This window comes from Saimiri boliviensis, chromosome 7, assembly GCF_048565385.1.
Source record: "Saimiri boliviensis isolate mSaiBol1 chromosome 7, mSaiBol1.pri, whole genome shotgun sequence".
Lineage (NCBI taxonomy): Eukaryota > Metazoa > Chordata > Mammalia > Primates > Cebidae > Saimiri > Saimiri boliviensis.
In genome coordinates this window covers 117,033,159-117,050,672 of record NC_133455.1, presented here as the reverse complement: position 1 = coordinate 117,050,672, position 17,514 = coordinate 117,033,159, and the positions used below count along the sequence as shown (strand labels likewise).

Here is a 17,514-nt window from a genome sequence, read left to right as displayed (position 1 = left end):
AGCTGCAGCACTGAGAGCTAAGTAGACACTTGTAAAGAACTGGGAGCAAGAAATGAGGGTTCAAGCTCTAGGAAACTTCAACCTTTACCTCAGAAGCATAATCGAAACATTCTTGCTAGGTGCCTACTGTGTGCTGTGTGTTTTAAACAGGTCGTATCATTTAATTCTCACGGCAAACTTGTGAAGTAGATAGTATGTCTTTAATTTAAAAAAAGTAGCTGCAGCTTAGATGCCCCAAGGGACTTGCCCAAGTTGGCCCAGCTAGTAAGTGATGCAGGCAGGATTCAAATCCAGTCTGCCTGATTTCAAAGCCCACGCACATTGCACAATCCACACCTCCTTAAATATCTTGCTCGAATCACTTTCACTGCAAGCCTACGGGGTATTTTCTTCCCATTTCACTGACGAGACAAGCGAGACTCAGAGGGGTGAGGTAACTTGCCCTGAAAGGGTGGGAGAAAAGCCCGCGGAGCGTACAGGCGGGCGTGAGCCTCCCCCAGGCTCTGTCCCAGGGCATGCGGGTCCCACCTTTCCCGGTCCGAGCCTCGCGAATCGCCCGCCCTGAACTACACTTCCCGGCAGAACGCGGGTGCGCGCACGCGCAGCGGGTCCTCCGCCATGGCGACCGTGCTGTCCAGGGCGCTCAAGCTCCCGGGTAAGGAGTCGCAGCCTTGCGACCACCCTCTTCCCGCCGGTGTTGGGATAAGGGGAGGCGAGGCTCTCGGGGCGAGGCCGGTCGGGGCCTGGCTTCAATCCAGACAGACCTGCAGGCGCCTGGTGGCGAGGCGGGTGCAGCACCTCGGGGCCGGGGTCCCTGTGCCACCAGAGGGCGAGAGGGGCGCCCAGCCGGGCAGGGGTCGCCGGCGCGGGGCGAACCGGGAGACGCGCGGGGAGAGGGCGCGGAGCAGGTGTCGCGGCAGGGAGTGTCAGGGCGCCGGTCGCCGCTGTCCTGAGGGGAGACTGGTGAAGGGAGCATCCTTTCCGAGCGCGGCGGACCAGGCACCGCGGAGACTCCGGCGCCTTCTGTCTTGGCTGGATCTGGGCGGGGGCGGCGGGACGGCGAGTGGTCCCCTGTGGAGCATCCCCTCCATCTGATGACAGCAGCGACGCAGCCGTGAGGCAGGTGGGACAGGCATTTATGTCCCTTCCTAGTTTACAGAAGAGAAAATGAGAGTGATTTGGCTAATTGAATTGTCCGAGGTCTCACAAGTATTGGGAAAGCTTGGCCTTGAACGTCAGGGGTCTTTTCACTTTAAGTCTGAGCTTTTGATTCTACTTGGTCAGTCTCTGGCGGTCGAGGCTAAGCATGGGAAATGATTTGGAGCCTGTAAGTTGCCGGTAATGTATGGAATCTTCTTTAAGGCAGCATTAGGGGTGATGACAACTTCCAGAGCAGATTCAGTACTTCGGGCAGCAGCTCTAAGGTTTCCCCCACCCCCTTTTTTTCCTCCTAAACCTCAAAGGATATTTATTCCACCCAAATAAATTGTAAACATTAGTGTTTAGAAAAATTGATGGCTCTACCTAGATAAGTTTTAAGCATTAAGCGAAAAACATTTGTTTGCTGATAATTTGTATGAGAGGGAAAAGCAGTTGCTTTCACTGTTATCTCTAGAGAGGGCTATTTGGGTGCTGGATGGAGAGCTAGCTTGAGGTTGCAGGGGGATTACAGGGTCTTTGCTCTCAAGGAGCTTCCAGTATGCTACCCTGAAGCAGGCCTTGCCATTTGGGTGACACTGGGTTGGATATTAATTTGTATTTCTGTCCTCAGATTTCATGACCTCAGACAGATTTTTTTTTTTTTTTTTAATATGGGCTTGTTGGAACTTTGGAAGGAACACTGATAGTATCTGTCTTGGAATGTGTGTATAACATTGGAATTACACGTCTGTCCCTTACCTGCAGGATTAATTTTTTTACTTTGAAGAGAGTAGCCTTGTATATCCTTAGTGTAGAATGATATCCTCCCAGAGGGGCAATAAGATGTCAGGTACATTTAGCTTTATTTCTTTTTGTTTTTTTCATTCAGAGTCCTTGTTTTATTTCAGTGTAGGTCATTGTTCTTCTCTGAGGATGAGAATGAAGAAAAATCTTGCTTTAGCAACTCCTGAGCTCTTTTGTGTTCTTTTTGTTTTTTTTTTTTTTTGAGACGGAGTTTCGCTCTTGTTGCCCAGGCTGGAGTGCAATGGTGCAATCTCGGCTCACCGCAACCTCCGCCTCCTGGGTTTAAGCAATTCTCCTGCCTCAGCCTCCTGAGTAGCTGGGATTTCAGGCGCGAGCCACCACGCCCAGCTAATTTTTTGTATTTTTAGTAGAGACGGGGTTTCTCCCTGTTGACCAGGATGGTCTCGATCTCTTGACCTCGTGATCCACCCGCCTCAGCCTCCTAAAGTGCTGGGATTACAGGCCTGAGCCACCGCGCCCGGCTGGCTCTTTTGTGTTCTTGTGCCCCAAGGCTGTGGTTATTATTCCCTGGTGTATTGGTTGTAGGAACTTGTTGGAATTCCCATAGCCCAGTCCACAGGCCTGTTTGGAAGGTAGCTTGGCCCTGAGCCCTGAGGGACGCTTGATACTTTTTTAGGTCCAGATATAGTAGGCATGTGTTCTTTCATGTTATGTGGGTTTTAAAAAATGATCACTTGCACTTTTCCTTGCCTCCTTCTTGCCCTTTCTCCCCTCCACCCAAAATACTATTTTTAGTTTTTACATTAAGTATAAGTTGTTTTTGTATAGCTCTTTTTGGCTTCCCTGTAATTGGGGTTCTGAGACTGATGTCCTGTTTGGACTACTGTGTTTATATTTCCGTAGTTAACATCACCACTGTTTTCATGTGTGAGGAAGGCAGGATGGAATGGTGGCTGAGAGTATGAGACAGGCTCAGGTTCGAATCCAGTCTTTACTTAATTTGTTAATCTATTTAAGCTTTAGTTTCCTCATCTGTAACAATAACATTATTATGGAACATTCACTATATGCCACACATTCTACTATATATCTAACTCCTAGGGTTGTTTGAAATAGTAGAGGAGATGGATGTACTTTAGTAACCTCTGATATATGTTAATTAGTGACATAGTTAATCAGTGTTAGCTGTTGTCATCAGCGCCGTGCTCATTTATGAATGTGATACCTGAAGGAAGGCTTGACGTAATAGTGAGGTATTGACAGATCTCTGCAGCTTCGTTATGAAAGAGCAGTTTCACCAAGCTCAGGAAGGAAAGATGTTTGGCTCACATGCATGAAATGAGGTTAATTAGTAGCAGAAGGCCAATGTGACATTCATAAAGCCTGTGGGACAACTTATCTCCTAAGTTTATGTTTTTTTTTCTTGGGTCATTTTAAAGTTTGAAGGCCAAACACTGGAGGGAATATCAGAGCAAAATGATTTGTTTTATTTGTGTAACTTAGAGTCATTATATGGCCTTGGATAAACTAACCCACGATATGAATTATTTACCTTTAGTTGCAGTAGAGTGTATTGTATAGTATATGTACAGTATAGTGCATACTATAGTATATGTTATAGACTAGTGTATGTTTTAGTATATTTCCTGAAAACATCTGGGTATGGTATTATTGCATCACCTTCTTATTTGTGTTTTTCTTTATACCATTTTGGAAATCCTATTATATTTAAGCAACATCTTCAGTCTTCCGAAGAGGAAAAGCAATAGTTGTGGAAAGCTCATTTATAATGGTGTGTTATGAAATCAGTGCCCTCTCTCTTATTCTTTGAAAATGTTTCATTCATTAAAAATCTGGGTGGTAGCTGAAAGTAGCAAGGAAGCAAGTGAGTGCTGAGTGCCCTAAGCTTAGAAGCTAGATTTGATGCTTAGCTCCTCAGCCTGAGTAGGACTTAAGGCAACTTTGTGGACTTCTTTTACTTCATTCTCTCTTATTGTCTCTCTGTGAATAGATAGACAAAAATATTATTTAAGACTTCTCTGATTGGCCGGGTACGGTGGCTCATGCCTGTAATCCTAGCACTTTGGGAGGCCGAGGTGGGTGGATCACCTGAGGTCAGGAGTTCAAGACCAGCCTGGCCATCATGGTGAAACCCCATCTTTAAAAAAAGAAAAAAAAGAAAGAAAAAGACTTCTCTGATCAAAACTTGCAGTCTGTAATACTTAAGCAGAGGTTTGTTTCTATACTATCTGAAAAATAAATTTAGTATAAAAGTAGATATTTATTCCTCTCAAAAGGCTGACCAAGAGCTGGCCCTAGTCTTCTATGATGTAAAGAAAGCATAGGACTATGATAGCTCGGAGCGCTTGTGTGCTTGCCTTTATATTTCAGCGATGTCATGGCTGGGTCAGAATGCTTGGACTTCACATTGCATGTTCTTTTTCTGAGGACTTTTTAGATATTGCTCCACTATCTTTTAGTAGTGTATGTTTCTATGGAGAAATATTTGCCTGTTTTTTGTTCCCATCATTAAGTTTTGGCCTGGCTGCTCATAGGATTCCTTCTTTGTCCTTGAAGTCCTGTGCCTTTATTAGGATATATTTCAGTATTGATTCTTCTCAATCAGTTTTTCTTGGGACTCTGTGTATTCATTATTCTGCAGTTTAAATTTTTTTTTTATTTTTTCACCCGGGTGTGGGTGGGCTGAGGCTGAAAAGGGCATCAACCTAGTCTGCAGTTTTAGGTCTTTATTATAGGAACTTTTTTTTGCAACTCTAAAATATTGCTTTTGCTTCCATTTTCTTTTCTTATATTGGCTCACCTTTGTTGTCAATATCTATCCCATTGTTTCTAGTCTTTTTTAAAGTCTTGATTTTTTTTCCATGGGATCATATGTAGCCAGTACAGACTTTGAAGCCAGACTGGTTTTCAATTGTTGCCTATCACTTGCTGTTTAACTATGGGCCAGTGTATTAGTTTGTTTTCACACTGCTGATTAAAGACATCCTAGAGACTGGGAAATTTACACAAGAAAGATTTACTGGTTTTACAGTTCCATGTGGCTAGGGAGGCCTCACAATCATGGTGGAAGGCAAAAAGGCACATCTTAACATGGCGGCGGCAAGAGAGAGAATGCGAACCAAGTAAAACAGTGTTCTCCTTATAAATCCATCAGATATCCTGAGACTTATTCACTACCACTAGAACAGTATGGGAGAAAACTGCCCCCATGATTCAGTGTTTTCTCACCAGGTCCCTCCCACAATACATGGGAATTATGGGAGTACAACTCAAGATGAGATTTGCGTGGGGACACAGAGCCAAACCGTATCAGCTGATTCCTTAAGCTTCCAAGCCTCAGCTTCCTCATCTTGAAAGTAAAGACAGTAATGTGTCTACCTCACAGAGTTGTTAAGAAGATTTACTGAGATAAAAGTTTTTTTTTGAGGTAGACTCCTGCTTTGTCACCCAGGCTGGACTGCAGTGGCACGATCTGGACTCACTGTAACCTCCACCTCCCGGGTTCAAGCAGTTCTCATGCCTCAGCCTCCTGAGTAGCTGGGATTGCAGGCACATGCCACCACACCTGGCTAATTTTTGTATTTTTAGTGGAGACGGAGTCTTGCCATGTTGGCCAGGCTGGTCTTGAATTCCTTTCAAACTGCTGGGATTACAGGTGTAAGCCAGAACCCCATGCCTGAGATAAGACATTAAAAGGGCTTAGAAGAGTGCAGGATACATGTTCAGAACTCCCAGCTGTAGTTATTTCCATTTCATTTTGCTTGATTTTCACGAATCTATTCTTTGTGTTTCTGTTTGCGGCAGTGTGTGTTCCTTTAGCTGATTCCAATAAGGATTTCTTTTCTAAAATTGTTTTGTTATTTTTCCCATTGTTTTCCTGAGTGCTTGTTTCAGAGAAGATGATTTTCCTGAATTTCTCAGACTCCATGGGGAAGTATATGTTCATTATTTCTTCCATCTCATGGTGTGAATTGTTCAGCATTTGTTCTTTAACTAATTGTTTGCTATGTTTCATTGTTATTTCTTTCTTGAATATTTGTAGAGCTTTGTGGTACCTTGTGGAATGAGTACTAAACATGGTTCCTTTCTGATTATTACTGATATTTAAATGGGGCAGTTTGACAGCAAGGCTATTGTCACAGGGGTGATCTAGGGCAGTTGGAACTGATAATGTAATCCAGGCCTGTTAAGTCAGCTGGCTCCTCATTGGTGCTCTTCCTGTGTGGATGTCTCTGTCCTGGCTAGGAGGAGGCTGCTGGCTTTTCGCAGGACTGTGGGTTTGGCATTTCCTTCACTGACTTTGTTGTGCCATTTATCAGTTTATTGCCCCTCAACTCCAAATTCACCTTTGTTGACTGACCTGTGAAAGTGGGTCTGAGCCCTTTTAAATACCAAGTTTGTCCTGCTTTGGATATTGTCCCTCAGTCCTAGGGGAACTTTTAGAGTTCTCTTCCTATCTTTTTGTTTACTCTCCTATCATTGCTTAGTAATTTTTAAATGTTAAACCTGTCCTCTTTGAACTACTGTTTGACTTCTGTCTCCTGACTGGGCCCAGTCAGGGTGATTTATGAGCACAGTTACTTTCCTAACCTGCCATACCGACAGTGTGCTTTTTGTGATGTCTGCTTGTACTTTTCCTCATTCGGTCTTACTTCCCTTTGATTGTGGTGTTGAATGAGGCTCACTGGTGCTTCTGTGACCCCAGACTTTGTCTTTCCAAGCTGGCAATTACTGGTTTGGCTACAATTGTGGAACAAGGGAGGTAGTATAACTTGTTGCTTAGAGCAAGTGGACTCTACAATGCCTGGGTTTGAATCCTGGCTTTTCCTTTGGCTAGTTCTGTGATCTTAGTCATCTTAGCTCTCTATATTTTATTTTTCTTGTTGATAAAATGGGGGATACTAATACTAATACTTACCACATAAGGTTGATGTGAGGATTAAATGAATTAACACATGCAAAATGCTTGGATCAGTGCCTGGGACAGTAGGCACTAAGTGCATTTCCAGTTGTCATCGTCATCGTCTTATTATTTTCATGATTATTACTTCTGTGAACTCTGCTCATTGCTGAAGATCTGCAGTGTATGTGCACATTATATCTGCAAGATGTATTTGCCTTCTTGTGGTTTGGGAATACAGCCGTTTCCCATTTTGTGTTCTATTTTTATTTCTCTTTATTTGTTTTCCTGGTTTTAGGGAAGAGAGTGTGACAGAAATGCCCAATTTCGCCATCATTAACTAGAAACATGTAATCTTGCTAAGCAGACCGATTTGACAGCAGCTTTTTTCTCAAAGAATGCCTGCAAATTGTTTTTATGGATTTCTTACACATTTTATAAGTTCCTGTAGCATATACTTCTCGTCCTTCCTGCCAGTGATAGTATATAGCATGATAAAAATGAATTTCCTTTAAATTGTTTTGCTGGCCAGTGTTTTAATTAGTGATTTCACTTTGACAAAGGTGCTGTTTTAGTCTGATATGTTTGCTGCAAGGTGGAAACTGACTAGCCAGATTGAATTTGATGTTGAAGCTAAATTTTTTACTTAGTGCTAAATATCCAGTTGCACAGTTGTAGGGTGGCTTGAGTATGTGTTAAAAATGCTTGGGAGTTTTGACTGAATCAGTAGGTGATTTGAATGCCAAGAAAGCTATCAAGATCTTAAGTTATAGAAATTGAATTGTTGTTTGTTATCTGGAGTAGATAGGTCATAGCTCTGTCTTCTCTGGTCAGACTGTACCTGGGATTGTATCTAGTTCCAGGAACTATACTTTAAAAAGCACAGACACATCACATCATGTCCAGAGAAGAATGACCAGGATGTTAAGGACACTTGAAACAATGGTTCCCTTTTTTTTTTTTTTCTTTTTTTAAGATGGGGTTTCACCATGTTGGTCAGGCTGATCTTGAACTCCCAACCTCAGGTGATCCACCCGCCTTGGCCTCCAAAGTGCTTGGATTACAAGTGTGAGCCACCGCGCCTGGCCAAAACAGTGCTTCTTTAGGCCGGATGCAGTGGCTCACACCTGTAATCCCAGCACTCTGGGAGGCCGAGGCAGGCAGATCACCTGAGGTCAGGAGTTCAAGACCAGCCTGACCAACATGGTGAAACCCTATCTTTAAAAAAAAAAAAGCTTCTTCAAGTCATGGGTTGAAAGAGGTGGAGGTGTTTAACTTGGAGGTGAGAAGAGTGGGGGAGGGCAGTGGGAGATACAACGCTAGCACCAGTGATGGCAATGATAATAATAGAAGCCAAAATTTATTGTGTGACTATAAGCCAGGCATTAAGAACCACACATATATTATCTTATTTGATTCTCATCACAATCATATGAAGTAAAAAGATTATTCCATTTCATAAATAGGGAAATTGAGGCTCAATAAAGTTAAGAAATTTGAGATCACATAGTTCATAAGAGATTTGGCTTGATTTTGATTGTGAAGACTTGAGTTCTTAAATACCATGTCTTATGTCTCTTATGATTGATACCTTTGAGTGTTTGAAGGACTTGCATGTGGAAGAGGGATCCCAGAAATTAAAACTAGGACAGATAATTGGCAACTTTCCAGAAAAAAAATTCTTGAGTCAGTGTAAAGAATTGTTTTCTAGATTGGAGGCCAGGGGATTCCCTAATACTGGTTACATTTAAGTATTTGCTAAGTGACTGGTTGGTAGGTCTTGTAAGTAGTTAGTTGTAAGTTTGGAATGGGAGTGGGGATAGCTTATGTGATCTTTAAGGTCTCTTGCTGTGCTTTCTCAAGTAACTCTGAGAATTGGGAACTCTGTGTGTGCTTTCCTGTTTTTCATGTATATATTTAAACATTTTAAATTGTGAAAAAATGCATACACTATAAAATTTACTATCTTTAAGTATACAGTTCAGTATTAACTGTATAGGTGCCCAATATCCAGTACTTTTTCGTCTTGCAAAACTGAAACTCTATACCAGGCGTCCCCAAACTAGAGCCCCGTGGGCCGCATGCGGCGCCCTGAGGCTATTTATCCGGCCCCCCGCCGCACTTCAGGAAGGGGCGCCTCTTTCATTGGTGGTCAGTGAGAGGAACACAGTATGTGGCGGCTCTCCAACGGTCTGAGGGACAGTGAACTGGCCCCCTGTGTAAAAAGTCTGGGGACGCCTGCTCTATACTAAGTAACAACTTTTCCTTCTACCTCCAGACCTAGGCAACAACTATTCTACTTTCTGTTTTTGTGAATGTGACCACTCTAGATTACTCATATAAGTGGAATCACACAATATTTGTCTTTTTGTGTGTGACTTATTTCATTTAGCATAATGCCCTCAAGGTTCATCTATTCTATAGCAAGCATCAGAAATTCCTTCCTTTTTAGAGCTGAATAATATTCCGTGGTATGTATATATCACATTTTGTTTATCATGTCAGGTGTATTTTATCTAAAAAACAAAACAAAAACAATCACTTTGAAAAGTATTAGAGTTAATATTATTCTAACAACCTACGGCTCTGTGTGCAAATTATTATATATAGAGTTATCTGGGATGCTTAAGGGTGTGCCCTAATTAACCAAATAATTTGGTTTATAGAGTAGAAATACTAATTATAGGAGATAAGCTGGAACCTGTACTGACTCCATGGCATATTCTGAAAGTACTATTTTGAATTAAGTTTGTAATAATTGATTTATTTTCTTGTAATTTGTGTCTTTAAAGATCAAATTTAGGCTGGGCGTGGTGGCTCATGCCTGTAATCCCATAACCACTTTGGGAGGCTGAGGTGGGTGGATCACAAGGTCAGGACTTTGAGACCAGCCTGACCAACATAGTAAAAACTCATCTCTACTAAACACACACACGCGCACACACACACACACACACACACACACACATACACACACAAATCAAGTCTAATATTTTTTGGGCAAGGTGTATAGCTTTGAAAATAAAAATAAATAGAAATATTTTCTAGTTATTAGGATGACAGATTATTCAGTATTTTTATTTTTATTTTTTGAATGTACTTAATGTTATAGTTCTGTGGAATGTTTATTTAAAAAAAATCTAACATTTATTGATTTTTTAAATGTACCAAATACTAAACTTCAACACTAAAGGTTTCACTTCCAACATGTGGTCTCCATATAGTGTTTTATTCCTTCATTTCATTCACTGAACAAACTGAGATGTAATGTGTGAAGTGACATCACCAAGGCCATCATGACCTAGAGGTAGACACCAGCATTAATAATTCTTCTTTTCCCATTTTTAATTAGCTAGGTTATGTGGTCTTTTTTATATTGCTTCTGAACAAAAGATTTAACTATAGCATTTACATTAGTGATAGCTTACCAGAAAAAAATCTCCCCAAAAGAGACATTTTCTTGTTTTTTACTTGGTGGTAATGTGAAATAAAGGCATAAAATCATTCAGTCATTGGCAATGAGGGCAAAGGGGCTGGTGGCTCGGGAGGATGTGTGCCTAGATCCTCCTGTAATTTCTCTCTCAGCCATCTCAAATCAACATTGCAGGCTAAGTAAAAACAAAGTACTTGCCTTGCAAAGCAGCTTCAGGCAAGTCACCTACCTTTGTGTTCCTGCTAGATCACCATCGCTCCCAGAATACTTGCTCAGAAGAGCAGTTTTTGAGGTAAACACTGTCTACTGGAAGATGTACTGAAAGCATTCAAATCACAGGGTGGTTGGTTCTTAGAAGTGAGATTTTTTTTTTTTTTTTTTTTTTTTTTTAAGAGACGGAGTTTCCAACTCCGCACCTTAAGTGATCCACACGCCTTGGCCTCCCAAAGTGCTGGGATTATAGGCGTAAGCCACTGTGCCTGGCCACAAGTGATTTTTCAATACATCTTCAGATGAACATTCAGTGTTCAACTATCTAAATTGTTTCCATAGAAACAGTTGGGAAGCCACAGATACTGGGCTGTGAGAAGCAGCATACAGAGAAGAATTGTTCTAAAAGTTTACCAGGAAAGATAAGGACATCACAGATCTAAGAAAATCTGAGGCAATATACACATTAGGTACATGGAGAGTTGACGCAGGAACCGTGGTCTTTTTCACGAGTGAGCTTCAAACACGTTAAGAGAGCTTTCTTTTTAAACTAAAGACATTTGAAATTTGCTAACTTCTGCCTCCGTTTCCATTGTCTTAAACTCATTCAGGCAGTAATCCTGGAGCACTGTGCTTTTCTTTTTCCTTCTATTCCTTTTCCCTGCTTTGCTGGCATCTGTTTTACAGATAGCCACCAAGGTTCAAACCTGGTATAAACCTGGATTTTTTGGTTTTAGTTTTCTCTGTTCTCCTGGGTCTTTACAGTTGCCATATATTTGGTGAGGGTGTCTCTTCCTCAGTTTCCTTGACTCTGTTTTTCTGTCTCTTCAGGGAAGAAGAGCCCAGACCTAGGGGAGTATGATCCCCTCACTCAGGCTGACAGTGATGAAAGTGAAGACGATCTGGTGCTTAACTTGCAGAAGAATGGAGGGGTCAAAAATGGGAAGAGTCCTTTGGGAGAAGTGCCAGAGCCCGACTCAGATGCCGAGGTTGCAGAGGCTGCAAAGCCACATCTTTTGGAAGTCACCACGGAGGGCTACCCCTCGGAAACACTTGGGGGCCTAGAACAGAAGGCCGCCTCCTCCATGGTGTCGTATGTGCGCACGTCTGTCTTTCTGCTGACTTTGGGGATCTCGATGATCCTGGTGCTCCTGTGTGCTTTCCTGATCCCCTGTCCTCCCAGAGATCTACACAGCACCTGGAGCCGCCACTTGGGCTCCCAGGGAGGTGAGCTGCAGAATCTTGAGCCCTAATCCTGTAAAACTTCATGCTATGTCTGATTACATTTAAATTTTCCTCCAAATCTTGTAAGTTAATATGTGTCATGCGGCATTCCCTACTCTGCCCTTCCCACTGTGTGGAGGTAGCAGGGAGGTTAAGATTTGAAAGAAAACAAACACCTCCAAAAACCTGGGAATCACTGCTCTATTGTGTCTATCAGCATTGGTCTTCATTAGACGCAGAGAGGACAAGGCATTGGTTTGCTGGGTTCCTGCTGTGGAGACAGCACTGTATCAGGAATGCAAAGCTGTAGGAAGGACTATTTAGAGAGAAAAGCAAGTTTCCAGGCCTGGCTACACCAGGGATAGGATTCTTGTAGAGCCCTTAGGCATTGGTTGATGACAGAGGCTGGGCGTAATTTAAATTATAAAATAATTAGGCGGCTCGTGGTGGCTCATGCCTGTAATCCCAACACTTTGGGAGGCCCAGTCGGGTGGATCACGAGGTCAAAAGACCGAGACCATCCTGGTCAACATGGCGAAACCCCATCTCTACTAAAAGTACAAAAATTAGCTGGGCATGGTGGCGCGTGCCTGTAATCCCAGCTACTCAGGAGGCCGAGGCAGGAGAATTGCCTGAACCCAGGAGGCGGAGGTTGCGGTGAGCCGAGATCGCGCCATTGCACTCCAGCCTGGGCAACAAGAGCGAAACTCCGTCTCAAAAAAAAAAAAAAAAAAAAAGAAAGAAAGAAAGAAGAAAAGAGATAGAGACCATTCTGGCCAATGTGTTGAAACCCCATCTCTCCTAAAAATACAAAAAATTAGCTGGGCGTAGTAGCCCCCGCCTGTAGTCACTACAGTAGCTACTCGGGAGGCTGGAGACTCACTTGCAGCTAGGAGGCAGAGGTTGCAGTGAGCCGAATCGCACCATTGCACTCCAGCCTTGTGACAGAGTGAGACTCCATCTAAAAAAAAAAAAATTATAAAATAATTTTGTTTCCTGTAAAAGATACTTGCTATCTTTTCTTTCTTGCTCCTCATGGTTAGGGTGATGCTGCCCAAGTAATTCCAGTTATTCTGTCTCCTTTTGGAGCAGAATAAAACCTTTTGATATGGAATGGGGTTTATATCTCACCTGTGTTAAGTAGTCCTGTCTCTTATGAACTGGATTATGCTATCCTCAGACTCTTGGTATCGACTTGATCTAGAAATGTTTATCTCTGCCACTTCTCTGATCCCTGTTGAATTAGCTTCTGATGAGGTCTCTGTTCTCATCTTTAGTTTCTCTTAAGGCAAGTTTAATTTACATATGTTTACATACAGTTTAAAGGTAACAAATTGTTGGTGTGTCTACCACCCAGCTTTAGAAATAGAACAGCATTGAGACCTTCACACTCTCTTGTGTGCTTGTGTGTCCCTCCTGACCACATCCTCCTCTGCCCACCAAAGGCCTCTGCTATCCTGAATTTTGTGTTGATCATTCCTTTTTCTGTAAAGTTTTACCATGTCAATATGTACCCCTAAACTACATATTCATCAAGTTTGCTGGCTTTTCCAGAACCCTATCTGGGGTATATGAGGCCAAAAGAAAACCCAGGGGTCTCATCACCTTGTCATTCCTTGGGTCTTACAGTTCCTAGCTGGTCTGCTTCCTTTTATCTGCCTTTCAGAATCATCTTATATTTGTTTTATGCATAACGTCCAGGGCTTTTCGATGCACTTAGCAGGAGGAGTAGAGAGAGGTGTGTCTACTCTACCCAGTTGAGGAACTGGAGTCTGTCTGGTGTCTATGGAGCTGCTGGCCACAGAGAGCTGGTTTGTGGTAATTTGCTCAAGACCTTTTTGTTTTTTTCCGTGTATATCAGGTGGGGACCTGTCTCCATTGGAACTGGCTGATGTGAATGGAGATGGCCTGCGTGATGTGCTTCTTTCCTTTGTGATGTCAAGGAACGGGAGTGCAGTAGGTAAGTGACATGTCTTCTTAAGGCTGCTACACGGTCACTGTCAGCTAGGAGAAAACACCAGAGTTGTGTCCCATGTGGTATTGCAGAAGGGTCTGCAGTGAACAGAAAGTTACTATGGTTCTGTCATATGTGAAAACCCTGATCAGAAAGCTCCCACATATAAATAAAGCTCAGTCTAAGAAATCAGAGGGAGTTATAGCTGGAAGGAATTTTTAGTGGTGACCAGGCCAGTGAAGAAACTGCAATGCAGAAAGGAAGTGACTTACCCACATGCTTTGCAATGAACAGTGTTAGTCCTCGGGTGTCATGAGTTTTCTCCTGGTTTTCCATTGCCTCTTAGATTATAGTGAACATTGGTTTTATGCTGCCCTCCTATCCCTGGCAGAAAACTTTTGTTCATGGACTTTCACGTCTTTACACACATACCTCTTGGCCAGGTGTGGGTGGCCTCCTTTCCGCCTTCAGTTTACTCTTGCAGATCTGCTGTCCACCCCGCTCTCTGCATTGGGAAACCGAGCTGTGTGGATGATATCGACAGGCTTCCTTGCCTGCTGGCCTCTTTTCAACGGGAGCACAGCTCAGGAATGGGAGGGGAGAAAGAGTGTGAAGAGAGGTATTCACTCCCCTGGCTCCCTCCCTGCCGGTGTCACCACAGGATGGCTGCTACAGCCTTGACCCTGGGTCACAGCTCGTTTCAAGGTGGCCCTCCTATAGGACTGCCCTTTTCTGGATTCCAGTAATTGCATCCTCTCCTTGTGTCTTTGTGTGTAGCGGGGTGGCTAACAGTTCTGATGGTCTGCACTATTGCTTGTGGTGTTTTTACACACTGGCCACATCTTTGTGAATAGTCTCCTTATGAAACCTTCCACAACTTACCCTAATTTAGGGTGCTGTTTCTGGGATCCCAGCTTTTACACACGTCAGCTGTCGAAAAAGAAAATAACGTGTTCTAATTTCAGCCTAAGTACACAAGGCTTTTGGCTGGTCCTGCAGCCTCTACTATGGTGGAGTCAAACTGTAGTCTGTGAGCTGATGCAGGGACCTATTTTGATGCTGAGGGTGCCTTTGTAACTGCTTTTAAGTCTTCTAGGCTTTGGAATACACTTCTAGGGTGTTTTAGAGAGTTCTTTTCTTCTTCTTCTTCTTTTTTTTTTTTTTGAGATGGAGTTTCGCTCTTATTGCCCAGGCTGGAGTGTAATGGCACGATCTTGGCTCACCCCGCAACCTACACCTCCCAGGTTCAAGTGATTCTCCTGCCTTAGCCTCCTGAGTAGCTGGGATTACAGGCATGTGCCATCACACCTGGCTAATTTTTGTATTTTTAGTAGAGACAGGGTTCTCCATGTTGGTCAGGCTGGTCTCAAACTCCCGACTTCAGGTGATCCGCCCGCCTCGGCCTCCCAAGGTGTTGGGATTACAGGCGTGAGCTGCCATGCCCAGCCTATTTTAGAGAATTCTAAATCTTGTCTCTTAATTAGTAGGAGTGGCTTTCTGAGGCCTGCATGAGATATGGAAGCAGTCTCCCTGGAGATCTGCTATAGAGAGCATCTCTAGCCTAGGAGTAGATTTCTGTGTGATCAAAACTTGATTACACTTTTCCTACCTGTGACTTCTGAAGTAAAAATCTCCCCCATCTACTTAGATCTAGAAATGTTTTTAGTCATTTGGTATCTTATGCACTTTGCTTCATATCAAGGCTCGTAATGGACACGATGTGGACCAGGCTGATTTGGCCACAGATTGTACAAATGGGGATATAGCGAACATACGGTGCTTCCTATGTGTTATACACCATTGTAAACACGTAATGTATGAAGGAATTTATCCCTCCTTACAGTCCTGTGAGGTAGACTCATTATTAATCCCCCTTTTTCACATGAGGAAGGTGAGACATCATGAGATTAAAGAACTTACCCAAAGCCCTGCTGCCGGTAGATGGTAGAGCTGGGGATTTGGGTTCAGGGAGTCTGGCTCTGGAGTTCATGTTCTTGGCCCTCACGCTGCTGTGCCCATAACCCACAAAGCTCTGTGCCACTGGACACAGCGGGATTGAGTTTTTAATTTATCTACTCACTTGTTCCTGCATTCACTTGGCAACTGTGTGTTGATACTGACTGCAGCAGCCGGTGTGCACCATCTCTGAGTTCTGCTGGTTACACACAGAGTGCTGAACAAGAGGAGCCTGGCCTTGGCCTCGAGGAGTCATGGTCCAGCAGGAAGGGGTAACCCATCACTGCCCAGGAAAAGATGAGTCAGAGCATCGTAGGATGGAGTAGGGTCCTCCAGGAGAAAGAACCGCACAGGATAGGGATCCTAGCACCTTTGAGAAGCCTGGAAGTTACCGGATGCCACCCCTGTTTGTCATATATATCTTCTGGCAACAAGGTCTGAAACAGTCAGCCATAGTTCATCACTTGTTTTTAGGTTGTGAATTTAATTAGTCTACCCACTGAGGAATAGGTAGAAGGAAGCTCTAAAAGTTTTGTTTATTTATCTGTGTTAGTCGTTGCTGAAAGTGGAAACTGTATGAATTGATTTAAGTGTCCCTGTCCTGAAAGTGAATTTACAACTGACGTGGCAGAAAGTTATGAGTGTGATTTAGTAATTAAGTGACATAAAGGTCTGTTTACTGAAGATATGGCTACTCTAATCCCTTACCAGCTGTCCTTGGACCTAGGTATTACATCTTCCCAAGTATTCTTTCCTGACCAGGGCCAAATCAACTGATTCCATAGAACTCAAGACTAGCAAAACCCACTCATTATTGCTATATATAATCTTCAAGTTTATTTTTCAAAAAAGAAATTTTTTTTTTCTGCTCTCAGGAAGCATTTGCTAGTGATGACTAGAATTCAGGTATTTTGCTTCCTGCTCTGCACACATTCTAGATCAGTCTCATATTTCCAAGCATATCTTTTCCTCCTGGTTTTTTGTTCCTAACTACTTTTTCGTATTCTTGATTTTGCTCCTGTCTCTTACTTGGCAAACAGTTGGTTGCTATAGATGCAGAGCACCTATGGTAGAGGTGTAGAGATTAGTGAGACAGTCCTTCTCCTTAAAGATATCACCATTTAGTTGGGGCTGAGGTGGCAGCCATGGAAAGAAGTGTTGGGAAAGGTGCAGAAGTGGAGATGCGTTCGACAGCGTAGAGGAGGCCACAGCTCTCGTCTTACATGAGAATCGTGTTAAGCAGAGATGACAGGCACCTCTGTGTTCACACCTTGCTGTCAGAAATGTGGGAGCGAGCCGAATGCACAAGTGTGGTTGCTGCCTTACCACCATCCACTTGCGGTTTTCTGGCCTCTTGTTCATCTCTGCCTCTTATCTCCCTGCCTGCTTTCTTTTTTTTTTTTTTTTTTTTAAATCTATCTCTGTGCTTTTAGGTGTCTCAAGGCCAGCTGCTAATCTTGTGTGCCTTTCGGGGATGAATGGCAGCACACTGTGGTCTAGTCGTCTCCCTGAGGAGGCCCGAGATATCACATGTTTGAAGCTGATACCAGGAAACTTGGCTGAAACCGTCTGCCTTGTGACAGGGACATACAAGATGCTCAGTGCATTCAATGCAACGTCAGGTAAAGACCATTTACACGAAAGCGCTTTGCTTCTATGAGCCATAATTTTGGATTAGAATTATCTGTTGTGTAGGGTACCTTTTGACTCTCACATGGTGGAAAGTCTGATTTCCTGCTCTGGAAGGTGGTTATTAAGGGAAATGAGAGAGAAGGTTTGGGCAGATTGAGTAAACAGATCCGTGGTTCAACCTGTTTGGTGATAGGATGGGGCTGAACTGAATTACCCAAACAGAAACTAGCCTGAGGCCTTTCGTGTGTAAATAGTCTCCCGACTCTGTTCTTTGTACAA

The 17,514-nt window shown here is 43.2% G+C and overlaps 1 protein-coding gene across 1 annotated transcript in view; it reads left to right on the top strand.

The window, feature by feature from the left end:
• The first annotated feature begins 550 nt into the window (after positions 1 to 550).
• The window catches only part of FAM234B (family with sequence similarity 234 member B), a 44,833-nt gene continuing 27,869 nt past the window's right edge, over positions 551 to 17,514 (top strand). Inside the window, exons 1-4 of the mRNA XM_003934536.2 lie at positions 551 to 655; positions 11,301 to 11,696; positions 13,555 to 13,653; positions 17,037 to 17,225. Coding sequence (XP_003934585.1) covers positions 619 to 655; positions 11,301 to 11,696; positions 13,555 to 13,653; positions 17,037 to 17,225 — 721 coding nt within the window. The 5' untranslated portion in view covers positions 551 to 618. The remainder of the gene's footprint in view (positions 656 to 11,300; positions 11,697 to 13,554; positions 13,654 to 17,036; positions 17,226 to 17,514) is intronic.